Here is a 17,517-nt window from a genome sequence, read left to right as displayed (position 1 = left end):
ACATTACTAGCAGGCAGTATTAAGAACAAGAGTCCTTCTCAGTGTTCAGAATAATGGTGCGTTTTTGGCCAAGGACAGATGTTGCATGTGTAGTGCTACAAGTATTGTAGCATTTAGTGTAGGAGCGGGCAATTATTTCAGGCAGAGGGCTGCTTACTGAGTTTTGGCAAGCCATCAAGGGCCGCCTAACAGGCAGCCGGGAGCAGATAAATATTAATTTTCTCAATGTTTTAGGGGCCCCGCAGGCTGGATAAAATGGCCTGGCAGGTCGCATCTGGCCCGTGGGCTGCATTTTGTCCATCTCTGATTTAGTGCTACAGATGGAAATAGTTGTACAGCCCTGCCCTCCCACCCCCAATGGAAGCACTAGAGAGTTGCTGGGAAGGCATTTGGCAGAATGCTCTCCAACCAAGGGGGTATTAGAGAGGGTTGCTTGGCCCTGTTACTCTATTTCTTGAACCTGGGGAGGGGAACTTGCTCACAGCCAGCCTGCTGCCCCTGCAAGTGGGGAGCTGAGCTACATCTCTCCTGGACACTCTTGGGGCTGCAGCAAGCTCTTACAGTCTGTCACCCTCCTGCAGACCCCTGATGGGGTGTGGCAGGCTAGCAGTGAGTATACTGCCACCCTGGCTGTTTCCAGGAGGCTGCTGCCAATTCTCCTTCTCCTGCAGCAGACTGGTAGACCATCAGTGACTAGGAGGTGACATCAAGTGCCCAAGGCCTGTGGCCCCCCCTCCCTTGTGATGGGGGAGTGGGCAGGTTGCACTCAGTGACGGTCCAGCCTGCTGTGGGATGCTGAGGGAATGAGAGATCACCTGTAGCATTACAGGGTGTTGTATAAACATTCTGTGTAGCACTTTCATCCAGGAGCGTTTCTGTAGTGCTTCCATCATTTGGTAGTGCTATGGAGGACAAGCACATCTGTCCCCTCAACTTTTGTAATACAAGGGCATATATAGTGCTACAAATGGTAATACCTGACCAGATCATGGCCTTTGCTTTTTAACTAACAATGTACACCTGGATAATACAAGTGTGAGAAATACTCTTTAGCGTATACTTTTCTCTATTGATAATTTCTGTACATAAGGTGATATGTAGAGCTGCACATCTTGTTGACCTTGAATTGTGTGTTAAAACTTACATGGATGGACCACTGTCTAGATCCTAATGATTTTGTGCAGCTGTCTTAAAAAAAAAAAAAAAAAGCCTGGCATCTGTAAACATGTTCATTGTTTCATGCAGCAGAATGACTGCCTTATGCAGGAGAGAGCCTGATGTAAATCTTCTAAGACAGGTATTTCAGGAGTGATGTCATTAGCTAGTTGCCATAGGCAACAGAATAAGTGTTGCTGTGGGGGTGAAGTAGGCTCAGGACTAACATGTGAGCAAATAATTTTGTCTTGATACTGGGTATAGCACTGCATATGTAGAGCCTGTTGGTTTGTGTGTTCACACTATTGCACCTAACTGCTTCTGGTTTGGAAGGTAGCACATGCGGAGGGAGAACAGCATGTCTCAGGATAGCATTGCCTGGAGTCGCAATTGCATGTTACAAACAATATTCCATTGTTCTGCAATGGAAAGACAAGGATTGTTTTAACACTGTAATTTGATATTAGTGTTTTTCTCATGTTGGGCAGCAATAGAAGGTGTAGGTTTAAGGATTCACTACTAAAAATGGGTTTTAAAATGCTTCCAGTTTTTAATGGTGCAAAGTCTCATTTCTGTTGCTATTTTTACTCCCATTCTGCTGGGTATTTCTGATTGAGAATCAATTTTTTTTCATATGTGCGAGGTGATGTTGGGGGTGAGGGGCAGAAAGCGTAAAGGAAAAATTCATAGCTGTTTCAAAAGTTAATTTAATGCAGGGGTAGGCAAAATGGTGGATCCAGCCAGCGACCAGACTCCATTTCCCAGCAATCCCTGCCCACATTGTTGTGGATGGTTTCCATGGAGAAACCAGAAACGGTGGGGCATGACAGTCCAGGGCTACCACTTCCATGGAGACCGACCGAAGCAGCACTGGCAGGGGCCCATGGCTGGGTGGGGAGCTGCTCCAGAGCCGAAGCAGAGCTGCAGTCTGCTGTCTGCATGCCCCTGCCCAGAGCGTGCGGGCAGTGGATTGTACCTTTACCCCAGCTCTGGCCCACGTTGCCACTGCTGCAAGATCCTGCTCTGCCCCAGAGCAGCTTCCCACCCAGCCACATGCCCTGCCAGCTCTGCCTGCACCAGCCTTCATAGAAACTACCCTGTCACAGCCCTGACGCTCCTGGGGTCTCCATGGAAACTGGCTGCAGCGACATGGGCTGCTGGGATATAGTGTCTGCCATGGCTTAATCCAGCCCACAGGCCGGATTTTACCTGCCCCTGGTTTAATGCCTATGTGCAACCATAGGGCAGACATGCTTTATTTGCTTACTGAAAAAGTAAGCTTTTGATCACATTACTTTTGTTGTAGGAAAAAATATTAAAAGCATTTTGTACACATTTTCTTGACAAAAATTGTTTTAAGTGCATTAAGTTAGTGAACCTACATTTGCTATAAGTAACTCCATAAAGAGAGAAAATTAGAAATCATATTCCAACTAAAAGCTGGAAAACATTAAAAAGGAAGATTATAACTTCTTTTAAATTATTGAAACAGTAAAGCATCCAAGTGTCTGAATAGTAAACCAAAACTGGATGATGTAAAATGCTGTATTTTTAAGTTCTTACAGTTGTGCTTTACTAGCAGTTGGTATAGGTGCTTTCATTCTTTAAGAGCAGTGAAAATACACCTTTATTTTACAGGATGGCAGTTCAGCTATAAAAGAAGAACAGGTTAGCACTGCCAGTGAAGATACTGGGTCATATGTATTACAAGAACAAGAACCCCTGGTCTGTCAGGAATCTCTGGAGCTGGAAGAAGCTCCTGAGATGTCAGAACCACAAGCTCCTGAAAGCTATTCTGAATCTATCTGTGAAGAGGATGTCACCCTTGCTTTGAAAGAACTGGATGAGAGATGTGAAGAAGAAGAAGCTGACTTCTCTGGTTTGTCCAGGTAAGAATGACCTTGAACTTGACTACAGAAATGATGTACCCCTTTTATATTCTATCTACTCAATCAAATAAGTGAAGCAGAATTTTTCTTTGTTTGAATTTTTCATACTTTTTGTTATAATCAAACTTCTAAATGTACACTTCAGCATAAAATTTGCATGGTTTCCTTTTGGGGAGTGGACCTGTTGGCTCCACCCTTGTCAATTAAAAGTTTAAGGATGAATGCAGCCTGCAGGAAATATTGGTGATTGACAAGTGTCTGTTCATCTAAAGTTTTGACCATCACTCCTCATTCGGAATTAGAATCAGTGTATTATTACCAAACCATAGTGAGTGGGAAAAAAGGCATGTCAAAAATTGGAGGGGGGTAGGATTCTGGAGTGTTTCTTGGCAGCCACAAGCTGTAAGCAGTAAAATATAGAGCAGCCCTGGACCTGTTCTGAGTTATGTCAGGAACCATTCTGGCCCCAGCCAGTCCAGGATCAGGGAAATGTACGTTGCAGAGAGAGTGGGGAAGGAGAGGATGGAATACAGCCACTTTTCCCTTGCGAAAAGCTGCACTGAGAATTCAACCCAGAATCTGTTATACAGTCATTAGAGATGCATCAAAGGTTTGCTTTCAAAGTTGAGGTTCTTTTTAGAAGTATTAAAGTAAGATAGGAATATTTTCCTCTTCTGAATATAATAATGGAAAAATAAATATTTTAGTAATCAGGCTCAACTCAAAAAGAGCTTCACAGTCCCCTGTTACTGGGGCAGTTGGGTGCAGTGGGGAAGTCTGTCCCTTACACTAGAGAGAGCAAATGCTTGTTCACAAGTCTGTCCAACTTGAAACCCAGGCTAGGAGTTTGGGAGAAGTAGTGGAGGCATCTTAGTGAGGGAAGTGAGGTCTAAGTTCATGCTTGGTGAGAGAGATGTGATCAGGGAGACTTTTTATGGGAAAGGAAGGGCACCCTCTGTGCCCCTCCTGTGAGATTAAGAAATTGCAAGTAGATCAAGGTGGCACAGATTGAGAGCATGGAAATTAAGAGATTGTTATAGTTGCAGGGGTGGGGTGGTTAAAGGAGCAGTTGAGACTTCCTAGCTTTATACTGAGTTGCTGTAAAATGGTTTGCAAAAATTAAAAGCTGGTGATGGTTAGCACCATTTTGATTTCTCATGGGCAAATCAGAAATCACCCCTTATTTATACTAAAAATCATTCTAGTCCTAAAAGCATTAAAATAACCTTTCAAAATCTGCTCTGGTGAAGGTGCTCCTTGTTACCCCTTCAAACCTTGCTTGCAAACATTGGTAGAAGCTGCTTGCTTTCATTTTGTTCAGAAAGGCTTGCATTTAATTTATAATTTGCATTGCATTAGTGAAATCAAAATATGGAAGTACTACAAAATCAATATATTTCAGTGTGCTAGGTTACAAATGATTTCTGTGAGGAGTGGTTGAAATAAGTTTTTTTCAAAGCTCTCCTTAGGACAGAAAAACAAGCAGGAGTTGGGGAAGGAATTGGCCTACAGAGCTGATACAACCAAACAATAAAATTATTAGCATCAAGAAGAAATTAAATATGCAAGCAGGTGACTTATGTTTAATGGACAGTTCTCTCTTAAGACATGCTTGATCTCTTATGAAGTGGGCATTGGTATTGTAGAAGCAAATCAAGCTTTAATTTTTTATAAAGTTCTTTATAACATCTGTAAATCCTAATAAAATATCAAGTATGTCATGTAATGACCAAGCAATAAGAAAAAAGTTCTATTAAAAGTATAATTCCTTCTACTGTAGAAAGTTTTAAAAATTAAATTTATGACTGAATACAAGCCATAATTAATCTGTCTTTGTAACAGTGTTGTCTGAGTATTGATATATGGTAAAAAGTATATCTTTAGACTGCTCTTTGAACAAAAGTCCATTTAATTGATTGTCTATAAAAACAGATGTGTTCCAATCCATCTCTGTCCACTTGTACATGTTACTTAAAATTACCTTTAAAAATTGGTGCACTTCAGTGAGAACACTTGGGAGCAACCCAAGACAAACCTGAGGATGTTGTGTTTGCAGATGTTGATGAATTAAATTTACGGATGATCAACTATTAGTGGAGTTTAATGTTCATTAAATTATTCTGACCAACAAAATATTTCCCTTTCTGAATATTCTGTTGATAAAGAGGTTAAACAGAAATAGCATAAGATATATTTACTCCAGTTGTTTTAAAAGACTACTTAGATATTTATTTGAGTAAGTGTCAACACTTATGTTGTATGTGCAAAAGCCTTGTTTTAACCTTTTCTTGCTTCATTGTTTATAGCGGGGGTGGGCAATTATTTCGGAAAGAGGCCTGCTTACTGAGTTTTTGGCAAGCCGAGGGCCACGTGACAGGCAGCTCACGGCAGATAAATATTAGTTTTCTGAATATTTTAGGTGCCCCACGGGCCGAATAGAATGACGTGGCAGGCTGCATCCAGCCCCCAGTCCGCATTTTGCCCACCCCTGGTTTATAGTTTCCATTTAGTTTATCTCCAGATCCTTAGTTTTAGTGAGTCAACTGGAACCTTTGATCTAATTCAACCTGCCAAAAAAAGTTAAATAAATGAAAGCTGTTTCTTTTTTCTCTTTTTGCATATTATTTCCTGACAAGCTTACTTAGGTTACATTTTATTTACAGCCAAGATGAAGAAGAACAGGATGGATTCCCAGAAGTTCAGACTTCTCCACCACCTTCACCTTTTCTTTCTGCCATATTGGCAGCTTTCCAGCCAGTTGCTTATGATGATGAAGAGGAGGCCTGGCGCTGCCACGTCAATCAAATGCTGTCAGATACTGATGGATCTTGTGCAGTCTATACTTTTCATGTGTTTTCAAGGTTGTTTCAGGTCAGTGAGTCACTAGCAGTTGGTTTCTGATAAACATTTCCTTTTTCCAAGCATCTTTTCTCTTGTATCTTTCAAATATCTTATGCCAGCACAATCTGATGGGGTATGTACTTACAAACAGGCAAACTAGATTAAAATAATTTTATTTCATGGTCATATGCTATCATTTCTTTGGGTTATCTGTCTTATTCAATGCCCAGGATGGATGTTGCTCAGGAAATTAAGCATTTGTTTTTTGTTTCTTTTTAGCTTCTTCATTTAATATGCAGCCCCTTTATTGTTTGCTGAACATCATCCAAACCCTGTACTAATTACAGAACTATTAATTTCCTCATGAGCTTTTCTGTCATAGTCATCATCACAGTATCTGAAGCTGACAAGCGTTAATGAATTTATCTTCATAATAGCTCTGTGAGAAAAGTTATTTCCCTAAAAAGGGAACTGAAGCATTGGGGAGATATTAATGCTAAACTTTTCAAATGTCCCCATTAATTTAGTTTCCTTCAATGAGTGGGCATCCAACTTTGTACACTAATGGTCTGATTTTTTTTCTTCAGAGTTCATATCACTCTTCTATTCAAATCATCATTTAATTAGACTTGTGTTAATCCTCACAGTTTACTGGGAGAGGAAAAATAGTTACTCCATTTTGTAGGTGGAGAAATTGTCACAGAAAAGCCAAGGGACAACCAGAAGACCACGCAATGAGTGTCAGAGCCTCCTGACTCCCAACCCTTTGCTGACAGAGGTGCTGAACTTTTGTATTCTACCAATGAATTCATTTGAGGCTGAGAACTCAACTGTTCAGAATATTAAGCCTCAGGTATTAAAATTTTGCTCCTAAAAATAAGGAGCGCAATTAATGATCACTTATGCGAAGGGAAAAAAAATCTGGTTTAAGTGATCTGTCCAGAGTTACAGAGGGACTATGGTCCCCTAAAAGGACCATTCAGAGTTTCATTAGAGCAGGGCTGTTCATCTAAGTGCCAAGAGCCATGGCCCCCCATTGCACCACATGCCTCATGACCTTCCTCCTGCTGCTGCATTGTGCACCCAGTTCTCTGGCCATGGGTTCCCCAGTCATAGAATCATAAAAAATTTAGGGTTGTGAGGGACGTCAGGAGGTCATTTAGTCCAGCTCCGGCTCAATGCAGGACCATCCTCAACTATATCATCCCAGCCAGGACTTTGTCTAGCCAGGTCTTAAAAAAACTCCGAGGATGGAGATTCTACCCCCTCTTTGAAGAGGCTGGTCCGGTGCTTTGCCACCTTCCTAGTGAGACTGTTTTTCCTGTAATCTTACCTAATCTTCCCTTGCTGCAACATCCGATCGCTGCTCCTTGTTCTGTCATCTGCCACCACTAAAATATCTCCATTGTCTTTGGAACCACCTTTAGACAGTTGAAGGCTGTTATTAAATCCCACATCAGTCTCCTCTTCTCCAGACTAAATAAACCCAGTTCCCTCAGCTTGTCCTCATAAGCCATGTGTTCCAGCCCCCTAACCATTTTCATTGCCCTCTGCTGGACTCTCTCCAATTTGTCTACATTCTTTCAGTGGGTGCCCCAAAACTGGACCAGTGCTGAATAGAGGTGGTGCTTCCTTCAATCTGCTGGCAACCATCCTACTAATGCAGCCAAGTATGCCATTAGCTTTCTTCGCAACAAGGGCATGCTGTTGGCTTATATTCAAGTAAAAGCCCACTGTAACCTTCAAGTCCTTTTCTGCAGAGCTGCTGCTTAGCCAGCTGGTTCCCATCCTGTACCAGTGCATGGGATTGTTCCATTTTAAGTGCAGCACTTGTCCTTATTGAACCTATGATTCTTTTGGTCCAATCCTCAATTTTTAAAGGTCTCTCTGAATCCTAACCCTATTGCTTTCCCCAGCTCGGTGTCATCTGCAGACTTGCTGAGGGTGCACTCCATCCCATATTCCAGGTCATTGATGAAGACCTTGAACAAAACTGGCTTCAGGACTGTATGTTGGGGCACTCCACTTGATACTGGCTGCCAACTACACATCAAGCCATTGACTACTACCCTTTGAGCCTGACTACCCAGTTTTCTGTCCATCTTGCAGTTCATTCATTCAATCCATATTTCCTTAACTTAAAAGTTTATAAAAGAGGCCATTCTTAATGGACTGGCTGATGGCAACATCCTGAGGGATAGCCAGCACGGACTTGTTGCAGGTAGGTCTTGCATGACCAGTCTTATTTCCTTTTATGACCAGGTGATCTATCACCTGGATAAGGGGGAAGAGATTGATGTTGTATATTTTGACTTTAAAAAAGCCTTTGATCTGGTATCCCATGATCACTTCTTGGCAAAATTGGCTAACTGCAGCCTCAGGTCCACCACGATCCGCTGGCTGGGAAATTGGCTTTTCCCTCTCTTCATCAGGTGATCCCATCTCTCCCTAGCAGTCCTTTCTCTTTGATCCCATGATCAAAGAAGCCAAAGCCCGGCTGGTGACACCATCTGCACAGTCATGCATTGATTTGTAGGATGCATCCACTCCTGCCCAGATCCTTCCCCTTGACCAGAAGTATTGAGGAGAATACCCCCCGAGTGCCTGGCCCCTTCACCCTTGCACCCAGAGCCCTGTAGTCACTTTTGATCTGCTCGGGTTCACTCCTGGCAGTATCATGGTGCCCACATGAATGAGCAGCAGGGGGTAGTAGTCTGCAGGCCAAATGAGTCTTGTTAATCCTTTTGTAACATTTTGAATCTTGGCTCTGGGCAAGCAGCAGACTTCCCAAAACAACTGGTCAGGCTGGCAGATGGATGTCTCCATCCCTGGAAGAAGGGAGTTGCCAACTACCACCACCTGTCACTTCCTCCTGGTGACAGTGGTCTTGATCCTCCCAATATTGGGGATGCCTGGCCTGGTCTCTTCCACTGATGGAACGTACTCCTCTGTGGCTAGGGTTGTTTTCCAGGCAAAGCGCTGTAGGTGGAGGTGAAGGCTTCTGCTTGTTACCAGAGGTCACAAGTTTCCTGCTTCCACCTTCCTGGGAGTCCATGTGCTCTTCCTTCTCTAGTACTGCCTTTGGCAATCCTTTATCCACAGTCATAGGGGTCTCCTCCAGCATCGAATTGATGAAGTTCCTATGGCAGAGGATGCTTTGGAGCCTTGTCACCTCCTCCTGTAAGTGGGGAAGCAGGTGATCTGGAGAAAGCACAAGCAGGAGGGAGCAACAAAGGAAGCCTTCTCATTCTTCCTGAGAAAGTAGGGCAATCAATTAGTTATTTCAGATGTCTGTGCATGAATGCATGCAGCCTGAAAAACAAGCAGGAAGAACTGGAAGTCCTCACATAGTCAAGGAACTATGACCTGATTAGAGAAACAGAGACTTGGTGGTACATCTGGCATGACTGAAGCACTGTCATGGATGGGTATAAACTGTTCAGGAAGGACATGCAGGGAAAAGAGGAGTTTTTAAGTAAAAGAGGTGAATGATTGCTCAGAGCTCCAGGGTAAGAGGGGAGAGCAACAAGGGTGATGTTGTGGTGGGGGTCTGACAGGCCACCAGATGGGGTGGATAAGGCTTCAAACATCTAGCAGAAGTTTCCCAACCACAGGCCCTGGTTTTCATGAAGGACTTCAGTCACCCTGACATCTGCTGGGAGGGTGACACAGCAGTGCACAAGCAATCCAGGAAGTTATTGGGGAGTGGTCAGCAGCCTGCTCTGTGAGGGACCCCACTAGGAACCACCACTCACATTGCAGGCCCTCCCCCATGTGGCTATCACTGGAAGGAACCTGCAAGCTGCATTTCCCACAGTGCCAAACCAGGACCTGGGTGGAAATCTTGGTGGTGAGTGGTCCTGCCTTGATTGACACCTCCCAGGTGCAAGCAGAGGAAGAGCTGGCAGTGGCTCTGGCATTGCAACATCATCCAGCCATTTCTCTCGGCCTTCTCTCTCTTCCTGCCCCTTTCTCCAAGCAGACCCTCCCTAGCAAAGTCCCCTGTAAGCTGCCCTGTTCACTTCTCCTTGGTCCCAAAAGGTTTTCTTTTCCCTGCTAACCTGCTTCCTCTCAAACTTTACAGTAAAGGCAGGCCAGAGAGTTTCCAGGCAGTCTAGTGAACTCTCTCTCACTCTGGACTCTAGTTAAACCAGGGGCTTAAATATTGGTCTAACTGGTGAGTTTTAGCTATCTACACTAAGTATACGTAGGTTGATTACTCTTAATTAAAGAAAAAACTTACCTTAAAGCATGAATGCCACGTGCCCCCAGAGGTTGGGGGGGCACGGTTACCACCCACAGATGGCAGCAGTGGCGGGGTCATGGTGGCCGTAAGTGGGGAGATCCTGCAGGTAGCAGTGGCGGGGCTGTGGTGGTCGTGAGTGGGGAGCTCCCACGGGCAGCCGCGGTAGGGATGTGGTGGTGGTGAGCAGGGAGCTCCCATGAGCAGCCGCGGCAGGGGCGGGCTGAGCAGGGAGCTCCTGTGGGCAGCTGTGGTGGTGCCAGCAGCGGTGGAGGGGGAGTGGCAAGTGCTGCCTGGTAGCCGGTGGTGGTGGTGGTGGCCAGCGGCAATCAGGGACCACCCACAGAAGCCATCAGTGGTGAAGGGGAGGTGGCAAGCAGTGACCACCCACAGACACTGCTGGCAGCGTCTGCAACACTTTTCACAGGGGGTGCATGTGCATCCCCTATGCGTCACCAATACCTTAAATACTCCCCTTCAAAGAGGGGGGTGGCAAACTGCCCTGTTTGCTTGTTCCCTGGTCACTCAGGGAGTCTCCTTTTTATATCCTTCTGGGGATGGACTGGCTATATCCCCTTGCGACGGCTTTTGTCAGACACAGGTAGCAATCATCCAGTCAGCAGCTCTCCCTGCTGCTCGGGGAACATGCCCTTCCTCCTCTTGCTTCCAGTGAATTGCTGGCAAACTGTCCTGTCTGCTGCCCCTGTTCATTCACACCTCTCAAGCACCCCAAGCTGTGGGCTCCCTCAGCACTGTGGGCTGCTCTGCTCTGCCCTGCACCTCCCCACCCTCAGGGAAGGGGGTGGGGAAGCCCAGAGACTCTGGCTGCTTCTGCAGCCAGAACAGCGGGGTGAGAGGCAGCTGAGTGGGAGCCCAGGGGCTGCAACTTAACCATTTGCGGGTTGCCAGTTAGGTCTGCGTTCAGTGGCCCTGACCAAGAAACTATCCTTTCTCCTGCAGCAGTTTTCTACCTCATTCCTTATGATTTTTCTGCTTTACTCTGCACAGAATTTAGGATGCTACACATACTTGCTTTGTTTTCAAGCCAGTTCTAATTAATGAATCAGAATTGCTCACCTCATTCATCCTGTGAAGTGAATGGGGCTGAAATCTGGTGGACAAACTAGCATATGATTACTTAACCAAGCTGTATCAGTACTCAATACACTGTGATCGTCAAAATACCAAATTCAGCAGCAAAAAGGCATGGAATTACTAGTATTAATCACAAAGTCTGTTGTTTTGTTTCCCTTAGGCTTCTGCCATTCATGTTCTCTGTGCTTCAAGTCCTCCTGCTGCATTTACCACTCTGGGGAATGCATGGCATAAGCAGCAATTTCTCTTCCCTGGCTGCTCATGAAAGAGTGAAACAGAAAGCAAGGCTTGTTGGACTACCTTTGGTTAGCAGTGAAGGTGTGTGTCCTGGTGGACGTCACAGTTCAGACTCTTGCTAAAGCTCCATTCCACCCAAGACTGAATTGAAGTAGTTTGGGTCCATTAAACCCTGTGTGACTCTGCCCCACTTGCAGTGACTAGTACATGCAGAGCAGCCTTGCAGTAGCAGTGTGACTCCACTCTTCAGCAGCTGAGTGCTGTTTTTACAGTGACCTTGCAGATCTAGAGAGAGGATTCATTAGTGTATTCTGAGAAATCAGCTAACTATCCTAATGAACATCGCAGCAAAAATGAAGGTTTCCTGCTGCCAAACTGAGCAATAGCTGCTCTGGAATTAATGGCTGTTATGTTGTAGAGTACAGGGGGCCTTCATCAAAATACAAAGGTGCCAGGAGAATTAATTAAGGTTGTACAAGCAGCCATGATCCTGACATTTCTGAACTTGCATGTGCTTGATTTTGCTACATTTATAATTTGCTAATGTATTTGTTTTCTATGGTGTTTCAGGGCTTTTATAAAAAGAATACAAAAGATGTAGAAACTGATGCACTGGATCTGGCTAAAGGTTCATCTAGTCCAGGCTCCTGTCTCTCAGATACTTCAGAGCAATGATTTTCAACCTTTCTGAGCCCACAGCTGATATTCCCATATTGCAGTTCCCCAGCCTAACAGCCAGTTTCTCTTGTGGTTAACTTGCCAGGCATACTTCAGGCCTTCCTTTGAAGACACTAGCTCGGGAACAGCAGTGTACCCATGTTTGTGTGAGGCTTGTGCTCGAGCTAATAAATTTCATCCTTGACTGCACTGAGGCAGCTGCACTGTTTCTCACCCTAGATGTAACACATAAAGAGGAGCCTGGAGTTGGGAACACTTGGTAGGATGATAGCAGCTCCCCCCAGAACTACCCTTGCCACCCATACGTAATATCTCCATAGTCCATTTGTTGAAAAGTAATGCTTTGGAGCAGGGATATCAAACGCATCCAGCCCCACAGGCCAGATGATGGGCATAGGGCTGGACTGTGGGCTGGATTGGGCCCACAGACCGTTCCTGTTCCACATACTCATTCTAGCCCACATGCAACGCAAGGCCTGGGCTAGCCACAAGTACTGTTTGCAGTATGCTCATCAGCCCTGGACCTCCATGTGGCATTTAGCACATGAGGCTGGTCTGGGGCACATGCCATGTGTGGTACCCACACCAGACCAGCCATGCATTGGATCTGGCATGCAGAACTTGTCTAGGGCCCAATCCAGACTGGCTTCAGTTCTAGTGCATAGGGCAAAAACAGCGTGAGTACCAAACTGGTCTTTGTGTGCTATGTGCAGCGTGCATTGACTGTAGCCTGGCACAGCATACTAGGTCAGTCTGGAGCATACACTGCATGTGCCACTCACACCAGATCATCCCTATACAATGGATCTGGCACATACAGCACAACTTTGGGCTGATCTGGCCCCAGATCCAGATCCTCACAGGGTCTGTCCAGTGTGAGCAAACACCCCAAACCGGCCCTGTGCCGTCTGCAGCCTATGCTAGACAGGCTCTGCACACTGCACGCAGCATGTGGGACCAGGACCAGTGCATGCTGCATGCAGTTGGCAGCACTGTGGGTCATCTTTTTGACGCCGTGCTTTAAAGGAAAGTGCAAGAGCCCCATAGTAGACCTATGTGAAATAATCCATCATCCACGTAGGGCTTGGTGAAGTCTCTAATATTTCAAAATTGGCATAAGACTGGAAACACTAAATTTTAATGCACCTTCCAAAATGTTTCTTGCAATTTTAACTCTAGATATTACTGATATGAATATAAACTTCCTATCTGTTTTTGAAGTTTTTCTTAAATCCTTGTCCTTAACAAATTTTTGTGACTTTAAGCTTAAATTTACTATATCAACTCAAAAGGGATCTGGGTGTCATGTTAGACAGTTTAATCGTATGTTGTGTGAAAAAATATTTCCTTCTAAGAAGATTTCATCCAATACTATGCCACCCATATTTCTGAGTTAATTTAGAACCCTGAGTAGCTCGTATTTCTGCTTTCAATATGCATTACTTCACATGTATTCACATTACATTAACTTGTTGCATTCACCTAGCATGTGTAGATCTTCTTAAAGTTCATCAGTTTCTTCTTTGCTCCTGAGTAAAGTAAATAACACTGTCACCTGCAGATTTTGCTACCTCGCTATTTCCCCCAACTCCTTGATCATGAATAAATATATAAAACAGTAGACCTACTAGAGAACCTTGTCCTGTCACTGCTGATCTTATTCCTTGATGAAAAATAACTGACTAGTCTTACTTTTTCCCCTTTTTGTTAGCCAGTTTTTGATCTGTGACAATACTTTGTCTCATCTTGTGATCCTTTAACTTCTTTAGTAGCCTCTCACACGCATTCTTCTCAAAGACCCTTTGGAACTAACTGGAAATAAATGAATACCAACTAGCTCCATTTTATCCACAGCTTACCTGCAGAATCTCTGAGGGTTAGATTCTGTCTTTTCATGATTTTCAAGGTTATTCTGTTTTGACTAATTTGCCAGCAACAGATACAAGATTTTCTGGTCTGTAATTCTCCAAACCATCCTTATGGTCTATTTTTAAATATCAGTATGCCTAGAGAAAAGCCATTTGGAAACTTCAAATGTACAGCACTTGCACTTTTTACATAGGAGTTTGTGTATAGTAACTAAACCTGTTTCTTATAAGCTGTAGGGGGTATATTTTGCTAAAACCAATAATGAAAAATGTTTTCTAAAGTAACTTTTCCCTAAAGATATATATTGAATTTGGCAATGTGTGTGGAAATAAAGAGTATATTAATTCTTATGGAGTATGACGTGTCAAAATTTACTACTCTAAATAAAGGCTTCTGGTATAATACAATATCATAGTCTTGAGAACAGTTTCCTTCCTTTTACTGTTTTTTCCTTTTTTTCCTTTTTTGCTAGTTGATATTTTGTGTTGTAATATGTTAATGACAAAAAAGTGATGTGATGATAAGAATAGTTTACATATATATTCTTTGTCAGAATAAGGAAAATAGTTACCTTAATCTGAAAAAAGAAATAATAATGCAAATTTGTTTTTTCTGTTTTTCATTATTCTAGACGATTCAAAGAAAGTTTGTAGCTATAACAAATGATTCAGTAAGTTTTCTTGGTGACAGTCTACAGCGCATTGGAACAAAATTTAGAAGTTCGTTGGAAGTGATGATGATGATTTGCTCAGAATGTCCAACGGTCTTTGTGGATGCTGAAACGGTAAAATTTTGTATACAGTCAGTTACTCAATGCTAGATTGAAATATCTGTCAATTTATTATTCTTTCTGTAAATTACAGAATATTGCATTTCACTACTCTCAAAATAATACTTTTGTGAAACATTTTTTAGAGGTGCTGACATGTCTGCCTTTTCCCCTTTCGCCTTATCACGAATTCTAGCAGTAGGTAGCTTTTTGGAGTTAAAAATATTTTTTTTTAAATGAAACCAAAAGAATATTAAAACATAGTACATAACTATGAATTCAGTTGGAAACTATATCCCTTTCTGACTATACAAAATTGTGAAATATATTTTCTTCTAAATAAATGTTGTGTGTTAAATATAAACAATAGACTAGCCTATAGTTGTTATACATCAGTTAATTGAATTCACTGTTCTTATTAAGGTTTCACTCATTTGGAAAGCTAAATAATGCATCCATGATTGAAGACCTCATATTTATAGTCTTGTACCTTAAGGCTTTTTTACACTGGGAAATTTGCAGACATAACTGTATCAGTATGCAAACAATCTCATTCCTGAACACAAACATTGCCTTCTTTGTGTGACTGTCCACATAGATTCCATTCTTCATGCCCTCAGAAGGCATGATGGAGACAGAGTGGCTCAGCCACCTATTGGGACCTTCTTTCTCCCCCTGGCTGTAATATAGAAGACGGCTAGATGGAAAATCATTCTGTAAATATTTGTGCATGTGTGTGTGTGCGCACACCATTTTAGAAGCAACTATACCAGCCATAGGGGAAATACAGACACATTAGGTGCCATGGGTAATAATCTGGGTAATTACAGCACACTGGAGCAGGCTCGATTAAATCAAGTCTCCTAGAGTGTGGTAATGACCATGGTCCAGCAGACTCCAACATCTTGTGCATCAGCATCCCCAGGCTTAAAAGTGGCAGCGGGGGCACTTTTTAACTAAATAAGCTTTAGTTAAATCGACCCTACCACAGTTTTTAAGTGCAGGGACACTGATGCACAAGATGCTCCGGGCACTTTAATTAGTGGCTCTCAGAACTGCTCTGATTTAAAGCATCCTCCTCCCCCCAACTCCCAGAGCACATGTATAAACACCCTTGAGGCTAGGCCTTCCCTATACATATTCCAAAAGGATAAAGTCATCCCTAGGGTATACCTGTTTCTTGCCCAAGATGGTCACTGATTTAGGTTTGAAACAGATATAATATTTAACACTTTTTTCCTCCTGAACCATATACCAGTCAGTGGGAGGCTAAATTACATGATCTGGATGTCCCAAGAGCACTGTTTTACTGTATACATAGGACTTCCCTGTTTATAGAGTCACTTCAGGTTTCTCTGTAGCATTTACAGATGGGTTCAAGGTGTAAGATATTTTGAGCCAGAGATTATAAAAATAGGTGTCCAGTTGCCTTAACTTGTGTTATGAACTATCTAATTTAGAGCCTTTGGAGCAGACCAGGGCTCAAGCACCATCTGTGCTTCCTGAGAAGCATTATCCATCTCAGAAATGTGCAGAGCAGTGATTTGGGATTCAGTTAATACCATTATGAAGCACTATTCCCTGTGTCAAGGATCAAGATCTGATGCTTGTTTTCATGCAGTGATGATACAGTCTTTATTTAGACAGACTCTAGCCATGCACTTTCATCCCACTGGGCAATTCCTTATTGATCACAGAGGGGAATATACATGGACAAGCACTTAAAAGAATAGTAAATGTCTGTTTCTCTTATGGTAACTGTGCTTCTTTGAACTGAGCTGTCTGTATATATTCTAGGACTTATCCCCTTCCCTGCTACTTCAGAGTCCTTTAATATTTGGATTTTTCATTGGTGAAAGGGCCAAGGAACAGTTGGGCCCCCTGTTCCCTTTATACCCTCAATAGGGAGCCAAGGATATTTATGACACACTTATAGCCCCAAAAGATTTTCATTTCAAGAACATGCACCCCAATTGTGTAATATATGTGGAAAGCACATCTCAAAGGCTCACGGTTCTTTTTCTGTTTACTGCTTTTTCTTACATGTTTAAGAGCAAAACCCAGATTTTTTTTATTGGGATCATTTGAAGGCATTTAATTTGCAGTGGGTTGCCAAATAAAGAGGAGCCACTCAGTTGATGCCTGCAGCTTTTACTTCCATGGCCACCACTCAGCACAGCTGAAGTACATCAGTGGTCCAGCAAACGTGATTAGACAACCAGCATCCTTTAAAATAAAGGCCACAGCAAACCCTTGAATTACATCTGTAGTTCTGGGCAGCTGTTGGCTGCAGCTGTATGTACCCTGTAGACACACTGCCCTTTACTATAGGCCACGGGTGGGCAATTATTTTGGGTGGCGGGCCGCTTACTGAGTTTTGGCAAGCTGTTGAAGGCCGTATGGGTACCCCTGCCCCTTGGCAGGTGCCCCACCCCCTGGTCGCCACCTCGGGACCGGAAATCCCACCCCCTAACACCTGACCTTTGCCACCAGAAGTCCCTCCCTTTGCCCCTGGAAGTACTCCTTTCATCAAGGGGTTTTACTATCTCTGAACCAGAAAAATACCAAATTATATTCTAAAAATCAAACATGTACTACAACATTAATTAATTTCATTTCAAAAAATATTTTTGTCCTGATTTACATGCGTTTGTATAGTGTACATAGAGGTGATAGTATAATAGCTTAAAATGAAGTTTTCTCTTGTACATTGTGGGGGGGTGGTATGGGTGGGAGAGTGG

The 17,517-nt window shown here is 43.3% G+C and overlaps 1 protein-coding gene across 5 annotated transcripts in view; it reads left to right on the top strand.

Moving 5' to 3' along the window:
• Positions 1–17,517, top strand: part of FRYL (FRY like transcription coactivator) — a 376,409-nt gene that overhangs the window by 326,218 nt on the left and 32,674 nt on the right. For all 5 annotated transcript variants that reach the window (XM_019525974.1, XM_019525975.1, XM_019525976.1 and 2 more), the window contains 3 exons: positions 2,794–3,044; positions 5,708–5,915; positions 14,639–14,791. In XM_019525974.1, the coding sequence (XP_019381519.1) occupies positions 2,794–3,044; positions 5,708–5,915; positions 14,639–14,791 (612 nt within the window). The remainder of the gene's footprint in view (positions 1–2,793; positions 3,045–5,707; positions 5,916–14,638; positions 14,792–17,517) is intronic.

This window comes from Gavialis gangeticus, unplaced genomic scaffold (genome assembly GCF_001723915.1).
Source record: "Gavialis gangeticus isolate Ggan-Ray unplaced genomic scaffold, GavGan_comp1, whole genome shotgun sequence".
Taxonomy (NCBI): domain Eukaryota; kingdom Metazoa; phylum Chordata; order Crocodylia; family Gavialidae; genus Gavialis; species Gavialis gangeticus.
The sequence above is the reverse complement of the archived record's forward strand: the minus strand, read 5'-3'. Positions and strand labels throughout refer to the sequence as shown.